General features: G+C 36.9%; 1 protein-coding gene across 2 annotated transcripts in view; it reads right to left on the reverse strand.

Moving 5' to 3' along the window:
• The window catches only part of GBE1 (1,4-alpha-glucan branching enzyme 1), a 170,015-nt gene that overhangs the window by 91,875 nt on the left and 55,134 nt on the right, over positions 1-23,006 (reverse strand). For both annotated transcript variants that reach the window (XM_040566525.1, XM_040566518.1), the window contains exons 4-7: positions 12,302-12,427; positions 10,774-10,909; positions 8,013-8,103; positions 7,310-7,519 (exon numbers count right to left, since the gene is read on the reverse strand). In XM_040566525.1, coding sequence (XP_040422459.1) covers positions 7,310-7,519; positions 8,013-8,103; positions 10,774-10,909; positions 12,302-12,427 — 563 coding nt within the window. The remainder of the gene's footprint in view (positions 1-7,309; positions 7,520-8,012; positions 8,104-10,773; positions 10,910-12,301; positions 12,428-23,006) is intronic.

Consider the following 23,006-nt stretch of genomic DNA (forward strand, 5'->3'; position numbering starts at 1 on the left):
GTCTGAAGAGGATAACCCAGTACCATCAAGGGTCTGTTACAAGCACTGGAAACCTCCTTTCTCTCATCTTAACGATGGCTGCCTGATCAAAAAGACTCCTCAGGTGTCTTACTGGAAGCTAGGAGTGTACTAGTAATCTTTAAACCCTATAGTTAACACACACAAAGGATACAGTAGTAGTTTGCAGTTGAGTATAACCTCTTTGCACTCCTTAAGACACACACAAATAGTGACCCTGAGATGGGCAGTAAGAACATAAACACCAGATTATCTGCATTTTGTAACTCATTCTGATGTGCCAACTTTCCTCAAGTGCATTAGGCAAGGAACCATAATCTTTAATACAGTAATATCCCATAAAGCACCAACTTACAGCAACATAAAACGCTAAATGTGCAAATGTGACAGAGTAGTACTGTATTCATTTCTTCCCATAAATCAACTGTTACAAGCCACGGTGATGCTCCCACATAAGTCAACATGTTTTTACTCCCACAGAAATCTGATATGTAGAAGAGCTCAACTTTGAATTGTTGTCTACTTAAGCCTGGAAAATTTCTCTGAACATTTAAGTAACGAAAATTATTACTAACCAAACACTAATATCTGAAGGAACATTTGCCAAGTAATTCAACCTAATAATGACAACTGTGGTGACTAAAGATTGGGGCAGTTGGCAGCCAAAACAAAGTAAAACAGTCTTAGGTAAAGAAGAGCTGTTTAAGCAAAAATTAAATACTGACCTTAACAGATGTTGTGGAAAATGTTAGAAGATCAACATGCCTTTAAGATGCTCAAGTGCAGTAAATTACTACTGAGACCAGTGGACATCTTTTCTTGTGAAATACCACACGGAGCTATACTGGATTTAAGCACGAGGTGGCAGAAAGAGCCACTGTCTCAGCATCCAAGCATAAGCGTGATGCAAGGGAGCATCCAATATACCTGCATGAGGCTGGAACACAGGATACAGATCCTCCAGGTGACCCACACCATTCTGGAGAGGCAGCTGGAGGACATGCACTCTAAAACAGAGCTAAATGTGTACTTGGGCAGCTGAATCAATCTCCAGCCAGCTATTCAACTTCTGCTGCACTGACAGCTGTCTAAAAGCTGTTTCTGAACTACAGTAGTTTATAACCCACTTTAAGAGAAATTGGGGGGGGGGGGGGGGGGGGGTGGAATGGGAACAACTAACAACTTGAACAACCTGAACTACAGTCTGCAGAATTCAGGAGCTGCTCTGTGAACAGATCAGAAGACTGAGCTGGAGAAGACATCTAGTTCGCCAGTAGGCAACCAGAATGTCATCTGCTGTCCTGATATAAATTGTTGTGGCTTGTGGGACACAGATTATATAATCTGAACCCTACCTATAGCATTTCAAAGCACATTGGAACATCACTTGATACCTACTATATAAAATTGATGAAGAAAGACTAAAGAAAATGAGATTTCTTGCATTACATGGCTTAGTTAAGCAAATTTCACTTCCTCTACAACATTACAAGCCTTTATTCCCAAACTGGAGGAGTATCGCCAACAAATACAAGCAAGACAGAAGTTGTAGGTGGACAGGCCAAAGCATTGCCACTAGCTATGATTTGGTGCCTGCAAAGAAGAACTAAAGCACAAGTACACAAAATTTCATCCAAAAATTTGCTCTTAAAAACAGAGCCTCAAAAAAAGCCTTACAAGAGATTCTTGGGATGTCTGCTGGCCCCAGAACCTTGTAACTTGCTGATTATATTGCTGTGTTCAAGGAAGCAGCACTTACTAATTAAGAACAGGATTAAATCTAAACTCTAACTTTTGTGCCAACTTCTTCCCCTAGATTGAACAACAACTTAAAATGTTGGCTAAATATTCAGATGTCACAGAATTAATAAGAAAAAAAAATAGAGCATCACACTATTTTTACCAAGTTTTATCATTTTCCTAAATATCTGTGTAAGATGAGCATTTATCTGGATACTTACTGTGCCTTAGAATTAGCTTAAGAAAGTAGAATCTAACAAAACCTAATGAGAGAAGAAAACAGTCTTAAAAAAATGAAAATAATTCTCTCAGATCTTAACAAGCCAAGGAAGGGCAGCATCATTTACAAGGAGAATGAAAGCAAATGGCAAACATCTTTGCTAGGTAATATCTTGTTCTTAATTCTTTTTAAATTGTTTTACCTGTTTAGTATTTTAGACACATTTGCTATGTGCAGATGAATTGATGAATGAATTTAAATCAAAACACAATCAACCACTCTGGTTGTGATCCCACCTGGTCTACAGAGTCTATAGTGACACTTCTAATGAACTTGGCAGCTGGATAATGTTCAAATATGATTTGAGTAGGGAAGAAGTGAAACACTTAGCTTGTGTTATGTTAATTAAAAGCAGAATCCTTACTTAAGATGCATTTTGAGTGAGCTGTATCAAACAGGATCACAGTAGAAACAAGGTACTTAATTTACCACAGAATGAACTACACTGTGCCAGGTAAACTACAGGTCCAGAGCTTGTAGTGTCTCTTATCTTACAGCATTATCCTTTCCTGAATTCAGGGAGAAGAAAACCACATTTTAATATGAATCAAGACAAAGTATATAAAAAGCAATAATATTTTTCAAAACAAACTTAAAAGAAACCCCAATCCCCATTCACAGTTTGTGAGTTTGAGTTTTGGTTTGCTTTGATTTAAGGGATGCAAGAGGGGAAGAACAGGAGGGAATGGAAAGATAGGTTCACCAAATTAACATGATTGAGGAAAAAACTGCCCAGCTCCAGACTTTAGAAAAACTGGGAAAAAAAATATATCAAAATTATGAAAGTGGATTTTTTTTTTTTTTTTTTTAAGAAAAAATCAACAATACTTGTTTTCAAGAAAAGTTAAGTAGAAAATATTATTTTACCGATCCAGTTATTTTACCTCCAAGTTCTCTTTTCACTGAAATTGAGGTTTTATTCTCACATCACACCACCTTGAACAGGATAATTTTTAAGTTGTTTACAATTTACCAAAAAAGTTCACTGTTTATGCAACACTTACATAAACATGGATTAAAAATACATTCTGCTTCTCATTAGGTGTTGTCACAAAGATTGCCATAAAAAACATGACATGCTTTTATCTTCTTATATTACACTGTGGTGCTAGAGATGCAACATCTAGGTTGAATAGTTTTAATAGTTTTTTGTTGTTGCTGTTGTTTGTTTGTTTTCATTTGTTTTTTTTTTTTTGCATGGATATAGATCTTTGCCACCTTCTGTTATGGTAAGCATTGACATTCACCTTCCTAGACAACAAAATAATCATGCAAATGATGTAAAACAATGTTCTTTAAGTCTGGGCATTCAAAGAAAATATTGACAGACTAAACTGATACAGCAATTGTTTCTTAATTTTCTTCATGGCAGATAATTAGTTTCTCTCAACTCCAGTGTAAATTGAGCATTCTTTGCATTTGATGTCTAAGGACCTGTAAATTTAACAGGTTTTCCCCACTACAGAAGAGATACTATTCTGTATACTATTCAACAGACTGTGTTTGGTGTTATTTATTTTAGAATCATTTAGAACCATTTAGGTTGGAAAAGACCTCTAAGATCATCAAGTCCAACTATTAACCTAGCACTGACAAGTTGTTGTGGTTTAGCCCGGCTGGCAGTCAAACACCACACAGCCGTTCGCTCACCCTCCCCCCTCCCTCTCCGGGATGGGGGAGAGAAACGGGAAAGTGAAGTCTGTGAGTTGAGATAAAGACAGTTTATTAAGACAGGGAAAAGAATAACAACAACAATAATAATAATAATAGTATTAATAGTAATAATGTGTACGAAATAAGTGATGCACAATGCAATTGCTCACCACCGATGCCCAGCCTATCCCCGAGCAGCCGGCCCCACCCTCCACCCCGGCTAGCCACCCCTATATATTGTTCAGCATGACGTCAGATGGTATGGAATACCCCTTTGGCCAGTTTGGGTCAGCTGTCCTGGGTCTGTCCCCTCCCAGCTCCTGCTGCATCCCTAGCCTGCTCGCTAGCAGGACAGAGAGAGGCTGAAAAGTCCTTGGCTTGGTGTAAGCACTGCTCTACAACAATTAAAACATCAGCATGTTATCAGCGCTCTTCTCATTCTAATCCAAAACATAGCACCCTGCCAGCTACTAGGAGGAAAATTAACTCTGTCCTAACTGAAACCAGGACACAAGTCTACCACTAAACCACGTACTTAAGAACCACATCCATGCATCTTCTGAATACCTTCAGGGATGGTGACTCAATTACTTCCCTGGGCAACCTGTTCCAATGCCTCACAACCCTTCCAGTGAAGAAATTCTTCCTAATATCCAACCCAAACCTCCCCTGCCACAACTCGAGGCCTTTTCCTCTTGTCCTATCATGTTGCTTGAGAGAAGAGACCAACCCCCACCCAACTACAACCTCCTTAGAGGTAGCTGTAGAGAGCAATAAGGTCTCTGAACCTCCATTTCTCTAGGCTAAACAACCCCAGTTCCCTCAGCTGTTCCTCGTAAGACTTGTTCTCTAGACCTCTCACCATCTTAGCTGCCCTTCTTTGGACACACTCCAGCACCTCAATGTACTTCTTGTAGTGAGGGGCCCAAACTGAACACATTATTCGAGGTTCAGCCTCACCACAGCCAAGTACAGGGGGACAATCACTCCCTAGTCCTACTGGCCACGCTATTTCTAATAAAAGCTAGTGTTGAAAAAAAACTGAGTCTACCTACTCCCCTCTTTCTGATGATAGCTTTTCATTTAACCAATGTAGAAATTAGCGTGCATGTCAATGAAACATAGACGGAAAAAATTATTATTTCCAATAAAATGTCAGTTCTGACTTTTTCCCCAATTTTGTTTGGGATCTTTATACACACAAAAGGGAAAACAAACAAACAAACAAACACTACACAGCATCCTATGCTTAAAGGTGAGGAAGGGACTTCCCTAAATGTTTAAAACAAGAAAACTGAATTTGATGCATTTCACTTGAGGACAGGGGATAGAGAAAGAATGACATACAAGATCTTCAATAGGAAATATACTCAGAAGCTCTAGTCTGCTGGTTTCTCATCCCTTCTGCCTCCATTACGGCTCTTGCAGTCTGGTGTCTACTCCAATCACATAATATAAAGAGTAATTATGCAGCAGTGCTCCTCCTCAACAAATATATGTATCACTAACTAAACAGACCTGTGTAGGAAGTTATTTTGCTCTGGATATATGCTTAACATTGCCTAGTTCTACCTAGAAAGCTGCTTCCTATTTTGTTCATTTACATATCTTCCCAAACACTCAATAACATCACCACTTGTTTCACCAATAAGAACAACCAGCCTCTGCTTGGAATAAAAAAAAAGGTCCATAACTGCATTCAATTAATTTCCTCACTGGTAAGTTTGTATCACCACACACTTGTTTGATTATGCATAAGTACAAAATGTAATAAAATGTGAAATATTATTCTATTATATTAAAGCTTTAGGATTATCCAAAATGGAGTTTACTTGCACATGGATTCAAAGATTAATAGGAAGCAACCCAAACAGGAAATGGTTATGTTTAGACATACTACAAAGCATATGTTGCAATAATTAAAAGCACAATTCAAGAAGGCCCTCTGAATTCATTGTAAAATTATCCTAAATAAAAAGGAAATTAATAACAGCTCATCCTATTAAGTAGTACAGTGCATAAGTCACTTATTACACTGGTCACTCGGTTTAATTGAAATTGTGAGTTACTGCGCAAGAGCTTCCATTAAAAAGTTGACCTATGCTATGTAACATTACTTCTGCAAAAGTGACCTTCTTAAACAGTTACAGTCCCCATTAGTTATGAAACTGTCAGCCAAGAGCATAGCCTATGAGTACAATATAAAAAAAATCTTTTTTTTTGGCAACTACCAGAACCTACAGAATTCTGATCCAAGGTTTAAGGATGACTGCAACATAACAATATCCACTTAATGGCAATTCAAGGAAAGCAAGGGAGAGAAAAGAGGGAAGAAAAAAAAAACCTGTAAATTGAACTTGCAAGCACACAAACCCTAATAAGGAACAGATTAACAATAGAGCAGAACTGTTAAATTGCTGACTGATGAGCCACTGAAGGAACTACTCAAGCATAACCTTGAAGAGGTTAAACCACAATTTTGTGATTGATAAAATGCGAAAACCAAATTATCATGCATCTCAAGAGGATGCAAAAAAAGCAAATTTATTATGGAATAAGAGGTGTGTGGAACTGTATAAAATGTATTGAGAAGTGTTTTAAGGATTGTGGGATTGCATCAAACTTATTGCGGGATGTTTAGGGGAAGAATCAAAGACAAGGAAAGGGTGAAATCAAGGTGGTTCAGGGAAGAAATTGAAAGAAAAATGAGAGGAGACAAAAGCTCACTACATGTCGTCCCCCCTACCTCCACCTATCACTATGTAAAACAATTAAATATTCAGCATACAAGTCCCCACCCAGTACCTCAATGGAACACAAAGTAGGTGTTAATAGTCACCTAGCATTAATGTGTCAACACACAATACATCTATACTAGCAAATTAAGTGTGCCTGGACTGGGTCTCTAGACCCTGGGACATACTGCTCAGAACAGACTCTACATCTAAGTTCTTTAGCCTCCAAACCAAGATGCCCGCAAGCAATCTGCCTACTCTACTGAAAATGACCTCTGCTCTGTATTAGCTGTTGATCCATCTCTGTAAAGTTTTGGAATAGAGTTACTTGGCCTCGGCCAAAACCTTTACTACATTTCAACAGTCCAACAGTTTAACAATAGATTTCCAGAGATTACAAGTTTTCTTCATTTTTTCTTATTCTTATATTTTAGACATAAATATATATTCTACTTAAACACTATATATTTCATTATAAATGCATTTATATACATAATTATGCAGTATATACTTATTCAGTATATACTTACGGTATACGTAAGTATACCATATATACAGGTAGACATTAATATGTTAACAAATAATTGAATATATTTAAAATATATAAAATAACTATATATAATTGTTTACATATTAAAAATACATACCTGCAAAATGTTGTACACATATAGTCATAGATAACAGAAGAACAACAAAAAAATTGAATGCACTTAATCTTAGTTTTTAAATATTTATCAAAATAGGTGAATTTAACTCATCATATTGTAACTGTTAAGCAATCCAAATGACTTTTTTTTTTTCAGTTTGGCAAGTAGTACAGCTTTAATGTAACTTGTAAGAGATAATTATCATTAAAACACTTGAAATGACATTGCATGCTTACTTTGAATAATCAAAGAGCCTGCTGTCCCAGAGCTGATGAGTTCCTTTAGGACCGGAATGGAAGAAACAAGAATCTGTACCATCAAATTTGTTGAGACCATCTTCGGAGTTTTTTGATGCATGGCTGTGCACAACATCCAGTAGAACAGTGATACCCATTGAGTGCGCAACGTCGATCATTTCCTTCAGATCATCTGGAGTTCCATAACGGCTATCAGCATGAAAAAGCAATGTGTTGTAAGGGGGGCAATCTGAACTTAAGCCAAAAATACTTACCATTACTAACAGCAAATACACGAATGTCACCAGTTCATCACCTAGTTTCCAACTGTATATAGTGTTTTTTTTTTACCCTCTGAAGTAGTAATTATTGATTAAAACTGTCAGTTAATTTTTTTATTTTTATTTTTTTAATTATTAAATGCCATTATACATTTGCGCATGCAGCTGAAGCTGGATTAGCTGGAATATACCATGACAGCTAAAGTTACAGCTTTGATTTGTGTGATATACAAAGTGATTCACAGAACAGGTGATCACTGCCAAATTGATTTCAGACTTAAGAGGAAGCTATAAGCAAATACCTAAGCCAGTACTTTCTCTTTCCATTAAACTCCTACTTGCAAATAAACACAGGCATACTGATTTCAACAGGTGGGGAGTAAGGTAAAGTACAAAAGAGATGCTGAAGTACTTATACCTACCTTGATGCTGCAAAGAAGCTTGTAACCTGGTAACCAAAACTGGCATAGTATGCATGTTCCATAATAGCCATCAGCTGAACACAGTTATAGCCTATAGAAACAAAAGAAATAAAACACACCCCTAGCGTTAAAGATAATTTTAAAAAGGATTTGACTCCTGTAACTCACCAATTCCTTCTCTTATTTTAGCTGGTTTAACTGTAATGCATAATCAGCACCTAACTAGAGATTCAGTTTCTCTCAGGAGGTAGTTCTTCCTAGCAGTTTACACTTACATGACTTTCCATAAAAAAAGGAAAGTTCAATCTTTAAGTGATCTATGTATAACTAGAACTGAGAGATGAAATGCATCTGAAAATCAGTAAGTGTTATGCAAACATTATCTTAATTTGACTTCAGAATACAAATATAATCTTAATTTGACTATGTGTATCTGCATGTCCTGAACTTCACTTTTGATACTTTCAGCGTTGATCATGGGGGGGGGAGAGGGGGGAATGCACTATACCTTATGCCTCATAGAGTCTTAAGTCTTACCACTCACAAAAAGTTTAATGATTATATTTCCCCTCTGTTAGAATCTTCCAAAAAAAAGATGAGACAGAAGTAATGCACTTTTGTTCTGAGTTTACCAAAGAACCAAGACAATACAAGAGTGTCCCTTGTATCACCCAAGGTGTTTCAGTGCAGTATTAAGGGAAAGAAATTTAAAGGGGAAAATAACATACTACCAATGGAACTACTTACTATACATCTGAACCAAGATATCTTTAGTGCCAGCAAATAAGTGCCCCAGCTAGCTAGCCATTAAGGATGGACAGCACAAGGTAACTTTCAAGTTTAACCTACAGTCTGTTGAGACACCCACAACTGCATCACTTCTCTTTATTAGTTTAACCAAAATCTTCACTTCAATCTCTAGTGTAAGCCATATACTTTTGTTGTTGGCTTTGTTTTCAACTTTTGCACCCATAAACAGGTTATTACTAGATGGCATGAGCTCGGCAGTTTGTCAGATGCATCAGTGTTTTATAATTCAAGCTCACTGTATTTATTTACAGCATTTCTGAAAATAATAGCACTGAATTAATCTCATTTTTACTACTTTGCTATTTTAATGCACATATTTCTACAAGTTATTAATATCTCAGCTTTTTTGAAATACTGATGTCTCTAAGCTCGGCTAACAAGATATTTCAAAATTGAATCAAATATCCCTTAAAAACTTTTCCTAAAAAAGAAATACAATTCCCACAGACTTTGCTCACTTAAAATAAGAGCAACAGCCATCATGTTCTGCATACCCAAAATTTAGTATTCCTTTTATTTTGTGGTATATCAGCCTTTTAATGACATTTCTCCTCCCCAAAGAACAACCTGTACATAAAGCAGAAAGCTGTCATAGTTCTGACACCCATACCTGAGGTGTGGGAGACAGAGGGATTTGGCCAACCTCTTTTCAGTGGTTTGTGGGGATAGGACAAGGGGTAATGGCCACAAGATAGAGCACAGGAAGTTCCTCACCAACATGCGAAAGAACTTCCTCACAGTGAGGGTGATGGAGCACTGGAACAGGCTGCCCAGGGAGGTTGTGGAGTCTCCTTCTCTGGAGATATTCAAGGCCTGTCTGGACGCCTACCTGGGCAGCCTGCTCTAAGGAACCTGCTTTGGCAGGGGGGTTGGACCTGATGATCTTTTGAGGTCCCTTCCAACCCCTTCGATTCTGTGATTCTGGTAAACCTATTAACCTCCTAGAAAGAAGAAAGTACCTTGACAGCTGGGAAAGGAGCATAGATATTTAACGAACAATCCAAATATATTTTGTGAGGGCCTCTAGATGTGCAAACTCACTCATCCCACCTACAAACTCAACTTTATTGAAAGGTAAAAAACATGCTTTGTGCAGCACTGACTCAACAAGTAAGCCCCCAAGAAAGACGTATAGCTTCTACAGGCACTCTGATAAATAAAAATCAAACAACTGATAAGCACAGCCACCATGTATGGAGACATCAGCTATGCATGTCAACATTTGACATTTCAGTGCAATAAAACATATTTCATCACAGGAAATAAAAGTTAACAAGTTCTAATATTGTCCATTACATAAACAGTGAGAAGACAACACAAGAATTTAAAAATAAAAATAAAATCACTAGACAGATTGAGATGAACAGTTTGCTATGCTTCTTGATTTAATCATGCCAGCTACTTCACATATACCCTCCAATATACTAGAAGTTCTTTTCTAAGAGAGGATTTCTTGTGTTTAAAGTTAACATGTTCTGACACCATAAAGCAACTGTTAAGCAATAGAAAAAAATGATTAGCACACTTTTTCTGTCAAACAAAAGGACAATCCTTTCTATCCAGATATTTCGTTGTCCTCTCTAAAAAGCAAGATGTAAATTAGTAGAACCAATTAAGAACACAGTATTTTCCCAAAGACTATCACACAACAGATCTGTTTTCAAGTGGAAAGCAAGCCATGCTGAAAGCCAATTGCCCTCCGATTTTTATCTAGGCTTTTAGAACCACATTTTACTTTAAAATCTGTTTGTTAGATTTTGGTTCATATTTTACTTCAGTCTGCATTTATTTTCCACAGATTTCATTTTATTTTTTGCTGCTTCAAGAATCTATTTTTGCATTTTCATTTGAAAATGAAAAAAAACTAATAGACACTTGATAATTACATTTTCTAATAAGAGCACAGGCACATTAAAAAAAGATCTCTGCAAGTATCTGTGTTATTACTTACCAAGATCCTTTATTCTAGGTAGTACATTGTATGTGAAGTTTTTATAAGAAGCTATTTTCCCTTCTGGGGAAGCAATTCCCACATGAGATTCATAGATTCTTAGGCTTTTTAATCTCTCAGGGGAACGATGTTTACGCTATAAAGAAAAAAAAAGCAGTTGTCATTAGGACACAACAGGATACAATGGTTTACACTTAAAGTTATTTTTCAAAACAAAAATTATTTCATGAAGAAACTAAGAAAAACTACTTCTTAAAACACACTCCCCCCCCCAAGATTTTTATTCCTCCCTCTCCCAATTAAAAAATAAAATTATTTTTTCTATTTGTCATTTCAATATTTAAGTGGGATTGAAAAGCTAGAACAAAACCAGTTAAAACAAACACATATATGTGAAGAGTAAACAAGTTATAGGAGACATTATGAAGAACAGTAATATCTGGTTAAGGTTTGTTACCTGCATTTTACTTCCACTGGGCACCTCCCTACTCATAAAAAGAATCACTTCCTTTTATCTGACATAACTCAGTAAGGGTTTGCTGCACCCTAGATGTTCTTGCCTCCTCTAGGTCATAAAAACTGCTGCATTTCCAGTTCTTTCTCAATTACTCTTCCTATAGAGGATCTAGTAGTCACAGAGCGTTATAGAAATAGGGTAGGTCACCTAGTTCATATGAACTATACATTTAAATATGTAAGTTACTGTAGATTATGCAATGTTTGCTTTTTTGTTTTGTTTTTAAAGAGATTTTACATACGAGTTACCATTCCTCTGGCAAGCAGATACTTCATCTTTTGAGGTGGGTGCTAAAACCCAACTCAAAAGTCAGCAATACCTCACACAGAATGCCCTGTGTATTGCTATTTTAGTGGGGAAAAAAAACAACCCCCCAAAACTATAATAATATGCCAATCTGAAGTTCTGAATGTTTTCCTAGGGTATTCCACACACACACACACACACACATATATATATACACCACAAAAGGAGTTGTCCATCCTGTCCCAACACTTGCAGTACTGTATGAAAAGATGTGTTTAAAATCTGTGAGCGGATTTTCCTGATATGAAAAACCTATGATTATACCCGAGTGTGAACACTTTACTTCCAATGACTATTTCTTACTTCATACAGTGTTGACTTATTACTGGCACTGAACTTTGTACTTGTAGTTAACTAGTTCTAAACCTGTGTCCCTCCTCCGGATCAGGGAAGGACCATGACCACCTAGCCTTGGAATAGCTATTGAACTTGCCCAGAATGTGGAAAGGCAATACCACTGTAATGGATTTTTTATTTTTATTTTTTAACTCTATGGAAGACTGGAAAAGTAGCTCAAACATCCATCATTAAAGTTATTTGTTTCTGACAGTCTTGCCCATAAGCCCTTAATTTCTCAGGTGGTAATTCTAACTAGTATATTAACTCTCTTTTTGTGGAAAGCCTATTTTTTCTTCCAAATAGGGATACAAAGAGGTTGGGATACACGTTTTCATACACCTTTTGAAAACAGTATTTAAGCCTTACTATATATGACTGTGGTGGATTCCAGTGTACCCAATCGTAATTCACTTTGTCTTGATCACGGACTACGTATCTTGCCCAAGGTGAAATACGATAGAGGAGTTCGCCATTTTGAGCACGAATCACCACCTATAAAACAACCATAATGTACCAATGCAGTCAAATATAATTCATGTAACATCCACTATGTAAACCATAACAGAGAATGAAATAGTATGCTACACAGAAGTTTAAATTAAAGAACACACAAATACATCATACTAGTTAAGACAGAAAAGAATGACCCTATTCACAGACAAGATTTGTAAAGGAATAACAAACCAGGCATGTCAGAAATAATGTTCACAAGCACGAGCTAAAAGGTGAGGATAAGCTCACCTTTATAATATATGTAAGCTATATGTATGATATATATAAGCATATAAGACATATGTAAGCTTCACATAAATAACGGGAAAAAGAGCCTTCCCTTACCACTAGATTCCTTGACTTCCTCTGTCATCACTGTTACACCAACATATTCTTATAAATTTAAAAAGACATGCAGTATAACCAAGGTGAGAACCTTGACTTGTTTACTTGGCAAACAATCTAGTAAAGCAATTTTAATATCTTAATTCCCCCTTCTTTGTGAATCATGACTGATACGGTATAGAGCAGGATCACATATCAACACAAGCACAGGAAAGCTTCCAGGCCAAGAAGAGGGTAAAGAAAAAAATTAAAATTGCTGTGTTTCTTCTGCTGTCTTTCGGTTTCTCTGGATGCCTTTACCATCCTAATAGAAAAATAAGAGAAAGCATTCCTTTCAAAAGCTTATAACACTCCACTTTGTCAGAAAAAGTGACAAAACACAAGAAACCTAGCTCTTTTAGAGTATTATCATTTTACACAACAAAAGCAAGATTGACATGATGGACAGCGTTGTACCAGGAATCCTTGCAGAAGATATTGTATTCCAGGAGTCAGCAATCCTCAACAGGCCATGCCAACTCTGGGATATGTAATTAGGGCTTGCGAAGCCTGTACATTACTAATATAATCTGTAATTTACAAAAACCTTTCAAAAAATAAGCTGTATATGGATCGAGGGGTGGAAGGTATAAATTAGCTCAAATGACCAGAAGGGAACACTTCCCTCCACAGATCAGATCCACTCCAGACAGCGTGCCATAGGACAATCCATCTGAGCTCTGCCTGGTGCTGCAGGAGGGCAGATGCCCATCAATGGGAAAGATGCAAGACTCGCTGACTATCTGTATTTCTCTTCTTATTCTGTCTTATTAAAGCAGTTATCCTACGAAGCCAGTTGTCAGGCCTTTCTTACTGAGATCCTGAAAGAATCCTGCTCTCTTTCACTCCTTTCCTCAGTGTAGGAAAACTGTTGTCAGTATAGCTTTGCTTGCCTACAGTTTTGGCTGCCATTCAAGCAATGACAAAAAAGGCTTGCAAACTTAGAACCCAGAAACATAAGCCACTGAGGTCTTCCACTGAACCTTCCTCATTCTGCATTTGTTAAGATGCTGACTGTAGCTTCGCTTTTGTTGGTGGCTGTTTGTAAAGAGAGCTATGGACATAGTAATGATTCTCGAGAAGGGTGGAAGGTTGAGCTTCGTTTTTTTTTTTTTTTTTTGCTCTTAATTCCTAAAACGACATCTGGACAGTGATGATTATCAAACTATTGCCTTTGTGCCTGTGGCAAGTGTTTTATTATTTTGACAGATTATCTGTATCCACAATCCAACCACAGTAGAAAACAAGATGAAAATAAGTATACATGGCAGGTTAATGGAATTCGGTAGAATAAAGCAAGGAGCTGTGATCGCTGTGCCTTTCAGTGTATATTATCACAGACTCTAGCACACTGAGCTTCACTGACATTTCCAGACAGGTTTCGAAAGAAGTAACGGTCACTAACCATCTCATCCAAAAAGCTGAGAATAAGTTATTGCAAACTCTGCACAGCTGCATGAAAAACTCCTTCTGCCAGAGTGCTGTGTTAGTAAAGCTGGCCAAAAGGGTATTTTTGCAAGTTGTATCAACAATATAAAGATCCTTCTGTCCAAAAGATTTGATGCAAGTTGCAAGTAACTCTTAAAATAATAACTATCTACTCTTTCTAATATCACACTTCTGATGTTATTGCTTGTTTTATTAATTTGTCCCAATTTATCTAACAGAAATAAGATGATTACTGCATATAATAAACATATCTAGCTAATCTTAGCATTCCTTTTTTCTTCTCTAACAAACTCATGTAATTTATTACTACACAGGGTTATGAGAAGTAGGCACATTTTAATATGAGATAACTCAACTAAACAAAGAACATCATTTAATTAGATGTAGGTCTGGTTTAATCTAAAAAATGATGGAAGGGGGTGTAATCTATTATGAAATACTAAAACAAGTCATGCATTCTCTAATTTAATCCATTACGCAATAAACTCATGAAAACAACAAATTAGAAACATTTAAATTAGCAAACAGTTATTTCCCTTTTTTAACCCACACTTCCACAGTTATGTTGCACAAAAGAGTTTAATTCATCTCTGTATTCTGCATATCCAAAATCACAGAAGAACTTCTCTTATTGCACACTCAATTCAAACTCACTGAACTTCTATCTCATTTCTGAGGCATCAGTGTGCTTGATTTATCAATTCTTCAAAAGTTAGAGTAAAACAACATTAGCACATAAAACATCTATCAGGTCAAGTTTGTTGGCTAGACTTCTCATGAGCGAACAGACTTTTATAGGAACAAAAGAAAATTCCTACAAGCTGTCTCTGCCAGAATTCTAATAGCAGCAAATAAACTCCTGAGAAGCAGAAGTGCACACATATTTCTCATATGCTGCGATACTAATAACATACAGCCACAAACACGATGTGCTAATATATGATTTTCTGCAAGTGTTGGGTTTACACACAACTTTAATAAAGAAATGACTTTTCTTTGCTCCTAACTGCAAATGATCTAAATATTTTTTGATCTTAGCTTTAAATTTAGGACATCTCAACTTACAGTTTAACTACACAAATATATGAAAACTCACATTCTGAAGAAATGTATTCAACAATAGAAGCCATACAATTTAACTATGCAAGTGTCAGAAAACCCCTAAAAAGTCAAGGGAAGCACTTATTTTAGACAAGTATTTAGAAAATACATCTGTTACTTTCTTCACAGTCTAGGTCTTCTTAAAAAAAGGAGCGTTTTCAGATGCAGCTATGGCTGTATCTGGTTGAACCTCACCGTGATTACCATCATTAGAAACCTTAATGTCCCCTGTGCTGCTTTCATTTTTTAACATCACAAGGTGTATACAGAGAAAGTATAGTCAAGAGAATTGTAGCTAACTCAGAAAATGAATCATTATGGTACTGACATTGGTAAAGTTGATTCTCCTTCTCTGGTTTACAGTGGCAAAATCAAAATTTCTTTAGAGCTGTTCAAAGTGATCCCCAATGATTTCCATTCTGGTTCCCGTGCTTACTTAACCATTTACTTAATTTTACATGAATAACATTTATGGAACTTTTCCTTAAATGTGCTCTGTAACTGATCTTATTATTCCTCTACATGATAGCATGGAAGAAAGTTGATTATAATAAATTACAAATAGAAATACTTCAGATAACATTTTAGAAATTATCTTAAGATTGAACTCCTATACCATCATATTTAGCTGAAGCATGAGCAAAACAAACTTAAATGTTGAAGAAACCCCAAAACAAACAGAAATTCATCCCAAGACTGATAAAAAACGCTAAATGTCCAATAGCCTTTATTTCCATATTTGTCTTTGTTTCTTGAGACAATTAGAAATCAGTTTATTTTATAAAAGTAGTAATTATACAAAACACACATGTAAAACCAAGATACAAAAAAACAAGCCTTGTTCTACGTACCTAAAGTATTAAGTATGGTTCATTCTTTGTAGTGTTTAAATATATGATGTATATATCATGATACATGATCACGTACATGCTGCACATGCTGCTACAGGTTATATATTCATGAACAATACTGAATAGTCATTACACAGCCCTTTTGACAACATACCCATGAGTTTATTTAGCAGATACTTTATTTTTGCCCTAAATTTGATTTTTTACTCATTTCAAAATAGTTTTGAAAAGCTAAGGTGCACAACCATAGCTAAGCTAGCTACAGCTTAGACAATCAGCATCTTATAGCTAGGTTTATATTTCCTAATTCTACAATTTTCTCTAAATATGTATAAAATCAGAATGTTCATTAAACAGGCTGATTCAAATTGGCCTTTGAATTTACCTACTTCATTTAAGAGGTATATCCCTCTTAAATTAAGTTATATGAAGAAGCACAGTATACTGTTTTATATAAACCCTGCAGCCCCATTAATAAAACTCTAAAATACATACTACTATAACATGACATGCATTTGTGAAGTGGAACAAGCAAAGTGGCAGAATATTATCCTCTAACGAAAACAAAACAATTTCACTTATTTAATATTTAAAGAAAATCCTAGATAAAACCAGTCAACTTGTTTGTAATTTTCTTTACCATTTCTTTTTCATTTTTGCTGCCTTCCAGGAACATAGAGCATATTTTGCTGGCTTTTAAAGAACAGACCTGTTAGAGCAGGTCCAAAAGAGGACCACAAGGATGAACAGAAGACTAGAGGCTGAGAGAGCTGAGTTGTTAAGCCTAGAGAATGGAAGAGTCCGGGAAGGCCTTATAGCAGCTTTCAATTACCTAAAGGGGCCTACAGGAAAGCTGGGATGGACTCTTTGTCAGGGAGGGTAGTGACAAGACAAGAGGTAATGGTTTTAAACTAAAACAGGCTAGGTTTAGATTAGATATAAGGAAGAAATTATTTACTCTGAAGGTGGTGACGCACGTGAGGCACTGGACCAGGCTGTCCAGAGAAGCTGTGGATGCCCCATCCCTGGAAGCGTTCAAGGCTGGGCAACCCTGGCTATACATGCAGGCTAGGGGATGAGATGCTGGAGAGCAGGCCCGCAGAGAGGGACATCGTCGGTTTTGGTTGACAGCAAGCTGAATATAAGCCAGCAGTGTGCTCTGGCAGCCAGGAGGGCCAACCATATCCTGGGGTGCATCAAGCACAGCATTGATGGTCGGTCGAGGGAAGTGATTGTCCCGCTTTACTCTGCGTTGGTGCGATCTCATCTCGAGTACTGTGTGCAGTTCTGGGCACCGCAGTACAAAAAGGATGTGAAACTACTGGAGAGGGTCCTGAGAAGGGCTACTAAGATGGTGAAGGGCCTAGAGGGGAAGATGTATGTGGAGCGGCTGAGGTCACCTGGCCTGTTCAGCCTGGAAAAGAGGAGGCTGAGGGGAGACCTCATCACAGCCTGCAGCTTCCTCACAAGGGGGAGTGGAGGGGCAGGCACTGATCTATTCTCTTTAGCAACGAGCGACAGGACCTGAGGGAATGGTGTCAAGCTGCAACAGGGAAGGTTCAGCCTGGATATCAGGAAGAGGTTTTTCTCTAAGAGGGTGGTTGCGCACTGGAACAGACTCCCCAAGGGATGTAGTCACAGCACCAAGCCTGTCGGAGTTTAAGAAGCACTTGGACTGTGCTCTTAGTTATATGGTCTGAATTTTTGGGTAGACCTGTGTGGTGCCAGGAGTTGGACGTGATGATCCTTATGGGTCCCTTCCAACTTGGGAAATTCTATGATTCTGGGTTGGATGGGGACTCTGAGCAACCTGGTGTCCCTGTCCATGGCAGGGGACCTGAAACTAGGTATTCTTTGAGGTCTCTTCCAACACTTATCACTCTATAATTCTATGGACATATAATTGGGAATACAAATAAGATTGCTAAAAAAAAAAAAAACAGTTGTTGTGTGTCATAAACAAGCATAGTATGCAGAAGTTTTGCAATAGCCATTTAATACACATTACATGTACTTAGTTAGTCATACAGTATTTGCCTATGTTAACATTAGATATATCTCACCTGTTTTTTGTTTGTTTGTTTGTTTTTCTCCCAGTGGTAAATATATTCACGCAACAAGAATAAACTCAAAATCCCTGGCAACCTTGGAAGCCAGAATCATATGACAAAATGAAATATCAGTATATATACACATTAAATAAATGTTTTCACACAAATACACAAGTGTCAGAAAGACAATGAAAACATCCTTCAAAATTCATCATTTAAAAGTCAGTTTACTCACTAAAAGACATGGCACAAATATAAGTCATATATGCATAATAATGAAACAAAAATGAAGAGCCTACACTAAGCCTGCTCATTTCTCATACGTGAAGGTTAAAAATGCATGTTTTATTTACATTTTCCATTATAATGATGTTGGGTGTTTTTCTTCTCAACATTTTTATCTGAAACTTTCAGCACATTTGAAGTTTAGCATCTGAGGTTACCATAATTAGTGCAGTAGATTTCATAGATGAGTACACCCATGATAGTGAAAAGATGGCCCAGTGACCTGAGGCTTGAGGCATCAATTCTGCTGAAGTGATTAATTCTGAAGTAAAAACTTCCAGATCTAAGTAAAATCATCAGAAAAACTGAAATGTATGACAAATGTGTAGCCAAAAATCACTGAAGTTATTTTAAAACTAGTGTGCAAAGATTCATTCCAATTTTAATAATGCTGGACTAATAGAAAAAGTAGGATCTGAATCTCACAAGAACGTTACTACCAAAATGACAAGGTGTCTGTCCCACTAGAGTGTAGTGAATTTATGACACAGAGAATAACCTGTAGAGTAAAACTAAGTACATTGTTTTAAACTTCATCAAAACACACTTGGAACCATTCTCAAAAGCAGGTTATCACAGTGGGGAACTATCATCATTCTGAGGGCAGTCTAGTACCTTACAGAAGAGGCAATAACAAACTGGAGTAATTCAGAAGCTGAAATAGGTTCCATTTAATTTAACGGTGCTTCCAAGGCAGGACAAGAGAGATTCAGTGGCCTCCATTTTCAGAGATATTAAACATTTTGGAGACTCAAATACCCCAGTATTCTTTCTGCCTTTCCAAAGTAGCATAGGCCTTCCATGTGGCCTACAGCAGATCTGCCAGCCCCTTGTAGAAGTCTAACATTTAAAGTAAAAACTAAGCACTTACATTCAGGCAACTTTCAACCTACTATGACTCAGTGAAGTTTGTTGGCTTTTTATACCTTTGAAACACACTTTTTTCCTTAAATTAGCTAAAACAATGAATCTGAAAGTTTCACAAGTCTAATGCAGTTTGGTGACAAATAAGAATTTTTTAAACAAAATATAAACGTGCAAAATGGATCTTAATGTGACTGTGCTATCATTACAACAGATTAAACCGTGCAATAACAGTAAATGACACCATGTTTAAAATTCACTTTCATGAATATCTTATTTCTTTTTGTGCTAATTTTTTGTCCTCATTTTCACATTGGCTTCACATGGCTACCTCATCTTCCTCACAGATCTTCAGAACAGTGGCAGAACCAAGTAAAAGCTGCACATAAGATCATATACAATCTCTCTCCCATTTCCAGCCCCAGTGCTTACTCCTTTAGCTTTCAGCTCCTGAAGTTCTACATGCAAGTATTGTTTTCCGTTATGACACACTCCTTTAAGTCATCTACAGCTCTTTCCTGCTGCTGATGAAACAGGACCAAGCATCAGAAATTAAGGAGCTGTCATTGAGACATCATGATTTGTTTTTGAGGTACTCATTTTCATTTGAAAATATTTTTGATAAAACAAAAACAAAAAACACCTCTTACAGACGCGAAATTAAGAATGGTATTTTTACACTTTAGGAAATTTGTTATACAGTGGTTTGTCATTTATACTGGAGCTGGGGAAACAGACAGGAAAGAGTAGGAGAGAACTAAAAAAGATATGCAAGCCAATAAACTGCTCTGAAACACTATTATTATTTCATTACTTTAATAGCTTGAAAGCCCTTGGAATGATTGTTGGTATACGTGGCTTTTAATGTGATGAAATTAAATTGGTCAAACTAACAATAGTTAGTATAATGAGAGAGTGGACTACCTTTAATATAAATATGGAAATGTCATCAACTTGATATTTATAAGGGCAATAAGCTATTATTTCTATATTTTATAACTTAGTTTTTCATTACAGTTTTTCAACCTTCTCCTCTTCCCCCCCCCCACCTTTTCAACAGGCCCTAAGAAGAAAAAGGATAAACTGTAAAATATTACCAAAATATGAAGTTTTGTAATACAAAAATAAATGCTGATTGCTTTATTTCATTTTTTTTTTTTTTAATTTATTTAGCGACAGGGGAGGTTCAGGCTGGATATCAGGAAGAGGTTCTTCAACAAGTGGGTTGTTGCGTACTGGAACAGGGTCCCCAGGGACGTAGTCACAGCAGCAAGCCTGTCAGAGTTTAAAAAGCGTTTGGACTGTGCTCTCAGTCATATGGTCTGAATTTTTGGGTAGACCTGTGTGGTGCCTGAGTTGGACTCAATGATCCTTGTGGGTTCCTTCCAACTCAGGATATTCTATGTTTCTATGATTAGCTTTACATTATTCACTTCTGAGACAAGACTATCTGCATATAAAAAACTAAAAGCCACAAGAACACAGGTGCAAACACCACGACTCAGCAACATGCACCTGATTTGAAAATAAGTCCGACTGAAAACCTAAAAGCGTGTCAGGTGTAGGTCTTAAATACTTTCTGGAAAGTTTAAGTTACATGCTGCAATAAGATAATCATCTTTCTGCTATATGAAATTTATTAGAAACTAAACATCACAGTATTTCCCTTCCTCAGTTGCTCTAAGTGCATGGGGAAGGGAAAAACAGCTTGTATACCAAGACGTTTTGTAGTATAATATATGCTATAAGACAAAGAAAAGTTTTCATTTTTACTTCCACTAAAATAAGGGAAATGAGAGTATGCACAAGTTTACAAGAATACAAAAGAATCTGAACCAATTTAAACTCTCTAAAACTTTATACTTAAAGCATGTTGCTGCTATAAGGAAACATGATCTTATATTTTACTTCATAAATGCTGTTCAGTTTCAAAGCCTGTTCCTGCATTCAAGTCACTGATGCAATCCTGCTATAAGATCATTTTTCTTTTTTCTTAAGTTGTTCATCCTTCTTTCTTGAACCATCTCAAGATGCCACAGAAATAGAGAAGCAAAGTTTTACAATCGGTTGAAAGTACCTTTCCCTGGACACCTTTCACTGTGTGTCTCCATTCCACAAAGTGTATCCAATACTCAATAGAATACATACTTCTGATTATCATCTTTTGCTAGTGGTTGATTCAAATTGAGCATATTTACAAGAGTCAATAAAATCACATCAGCAACCCTGAATTTCACACACACAGGAAGCCACAGAGCAACTAGTACCCTTCTCTTTCATACTGGTTTGCAAGCAAAGGACTTCCACCCTCTGTGACAGAGAAGTCACTTTACTTTTCAGGCAATAATGTATTAGACAGACAACAAAAAAGTATGCTGTTTTCAGTTCATCCAGGTTTATTAACTAAACCTCACAAAGCAAACTGAGGCAGCTTCACAGTTGGCCAATAAACGTAGCGTGCTCAACTATTTCACTATATGCTCAAAATACTCCGAAGAAGGTTTTCTCCCTGTTCTAGAGGTGACATTGCTGTATGTTTTCAATACATGAGAGCACAGCAGGACACTTTTCGGTAAGGGAATGCAATCTGCTGGAGAATCCAGGACCAGAATTCAGAGCTCCTTGCCTCCCACACTTACCTTCAAAGAGGATACAGTGAAAATAAAAACACCTGCCAAAAATTTAGGATAGAATAGCATTGTTAAGAGCTTTATCCTGGAATTGTCTTATTCAACCTGATAGATTTGACAGAGTCCAGACAAACTGGGCAATGCTTTAGCAGCCTCTGCAATAGAAGGCAAGGAATAAACAAGCAAATGCTGCTTCTTCACTACTGCCATACCGTTCCTGCTCCTGTGTGCGCTCACCTAACATAGCCCAAGATGGGCACAAAAAGGGGAAGAGGGATCAGAACCTGTTTGACACTCCATCTTCTCCCAGCTAGAAGTACCATCCCAAACCATCTCCCAGCCAAATCAGTGGCACAGAAAGCAAGGAAAACGGGAGATTTCTACATGTTGAAATTCCACTGAAAAACGTCACCGTCCCCTAGATTCTAAAGCTACAGAGAACCAATGAATCAGGCATTTCAGTCAGGGTGCCTGCATTTCTTGCGAGGTGCTTACAGTCACTGAAGCAATTTGCTAACAAGTTAATTGAGTATAAACCTTGAAAAGAAATTTCAGAAATTATTGAAAGCACGTTGCTTCTGTCAGGTTCCTCTCCTTCATAAATTGAAGGTTGGATAAATTCGAAAGAAAAAATAGAACATTCCAGTCACATTCTTCCAAGTTCCCCCTTTCCAACTTTTTTCCTCATCAATTTAAGATTACGGTCTAAAGAAAATCAGTTGAGACAAAGCTGCCTGCTTTATTTTTTTCTCTTTCTAGTAATTTTATGAAGAAATGTGCTAAAGGGACAATAATTTAAAACAAATATTGGGAGAATGCTAATTAGCTACTGGACACATGTGAATAGTCCCCAGGTGGTTTTATGTTTAAAAACAGTTCTGTAGAGAAGTACCCGTGGTTCAGAAGTCATGTGTGAATCTTCTGTGCAGATTATTTTTCTGCAAATATATCACACCAGCTATTA

Source organism: Cygnus olor, chromosome 1, assembly GCF_009769625.2.
Source record: "Cygnus olor isolate bCygOlo1 chromosome 1, bCygOlo1.pri.v2, whole genome shotgun sequence".
Classification (NCBI taxonomy): domain Eukaryota; kingdom Metazoa; phylum Chordata; class Aves; order Anseriformes; family Anatidae; genus Cygnus; species Cygnus olor.